This window comes from Temnothorax curvispinosus, unplaced genomic scaffold (genome assembly GCF_003070985.1).
Source record: "Temnothorax curvispinosus isolate PA1 unplaced genomic scaffold, ASM307098v1 QBEX01005319.1, whole genome shotgun sequence".
Taxonomy (NCBI): domain Eukaryota; kingdom Metazoa; phylum Arthropoda; class Insecta; order Hymenoptera; family Formicidae; genus Temnothorax; species Temnothorax curvispinosus.
In genome coordinates this window covers 1-1,557 of record NW_020215099.1, presented here as the reverse complement: position 1 = coordinate 1,557, position 1,557 = coordinate 1, and the positions used below count along the sequence as shown (strand labels likewise).

General features: G+C 30.6%; 1 protein-coding gene across 1 annotated transcript; it reads right to left on the bottom strand.

The window, feature by feature from the left end:
- Nucleotides 1-22: 22 nt before the first annotated feature.
- Nucleotides 23-1,502, bottom strand: LOC112454770. The gene is made up of 2 exons (XM_025016341.1): nucleotides 1,198-1,502; nucleotides 23-544 (listed from the first exon to the last, which is right to left on the bottom strand). The coding sequence occupies exon 2, from the start codon at nucleotides 524-526 to the stop codon at nucleotides 41-43; it is 486 nt and encodes a 161-aa protein (XP_024872109.1). The 5' UTR covers nucleotides 527-544; nucleotides 1,198-1,502; the 3' UTR covers nucleotides 23-40.
- Between the last annotated feature and the right edge of the window lie 55 nt (nucleotides 1,503-1,557).

The following is a 1,557-nucleotide window of genomic DNA, read 5'->3' as shown; positions in this document are numbered from 1 at the left end:
TATAAAATATATTTATGTGCATATATTTATCTACTTTTTTTTATATGTTTATATATAAATACAATATTTTAAAAAGATACCTTTGGAATGCTAAATACGGCGTATGGCTATGTGCTCCCAAAATAATTGGCTTCAGTTCTTCTTGAAACGTATAAATATACATCAGGCCCATTACTTTGGATATGGTGATCGCGGTGTAATTTTTCTGGACAAATTTTTGTCCCCTGCGATATTTATCCATATCCATCCATTCAGGTAATTTCTCCAAGGTTCGGTCATTATCTAATTGGCAAAAGGCAGCTGGAATAATGCTCTGTAAAGACTGCGGCATGTTTGGGAAGAATTCTGCTATGTTTTTTATTATCCAGTCGCATTGCTTTTTTACGGTCCAGGTATCGAAATTATTTGGAAATTTATTTTGAGAATTTACTCCGAATATGTCTTTAAATAACATTACAAGTCCATCTTCGTCCAAGTTTTTCGAGCTAGATTTTATATCGTGCTGAATATTATTGGTATTCATCATATTTTACGGATAACGCAACTGTAACACAACAGTACAAAACACAAATTTATTGTAAACTTGTAATTTTGATTACATTGTTTTTAAAGTTGTATGTTATTGGACTATGTTATATGTATACTCTTTAGTAATTTGAGTAATAATTTCACTATAATTTATTTTGTCTTGTATCTTACCTATCTGCTATTCAACTAATAAAATATCTGATAATCAAGTGATACGGTAGTACCGCGTCAAATACACAAAAAAGTGACTGTTCATTATAGGGCTATGTTTATACTACCACAACACTGTATCAATAAGCTTATCTGGAGTTTTCACGTAATTCAAGCTTTTGATTAAAATATCTCATATATTATAAAATAGTAAAAAAATGTATAAACGATATATATTTCTTATATGTATAATTTTTATTGCGCGCGTAATTTGCGACCAGTCTGATTAAGATCGGTACAGTCAATCATGAGATCTCGAAATCTCAACGGTGAAAAGGTCACTTTTTCGCAAAGAGAGTTTAGATTCAATCACTCGTACACGCGCACATACGCAAAGCGTAAGTTTTGTCCCTCAAGCCGTATTTGCAACTCTTATATACGTGCATATTTGTATGTGTGTGATATATGTAAACTTAAACACGCACATATTTTCCTGTATCCATATATTAAGCAGCTTACCCTAACGAATAAAATGAGACTTTAGGAAATGATTTAGTCATGCCTCAGAATCATTTAAAGCTAATCAGATTTTCTACAAAATTCCCAGGAATACCAGTATTTAGAATCTGCATTACTGATGACTTGATGAGGTCTACCGCTCAAACTAAAAAATAATTACATGTATTATTTCTATCGATAATGTTTCTGAATGTTTCTACAAAATTTCTCCTGTTTGCAATGACTAATAGCAACGGCTGAGTGCAGTTTTGCTACTTTTCTACTTATTCATTATATTATATATATAAACCAATTTATTTATAGTTCCACTTTACTACTGATTAGATAACAATTGTAATTAACAAATTTATTTTTTAAAAC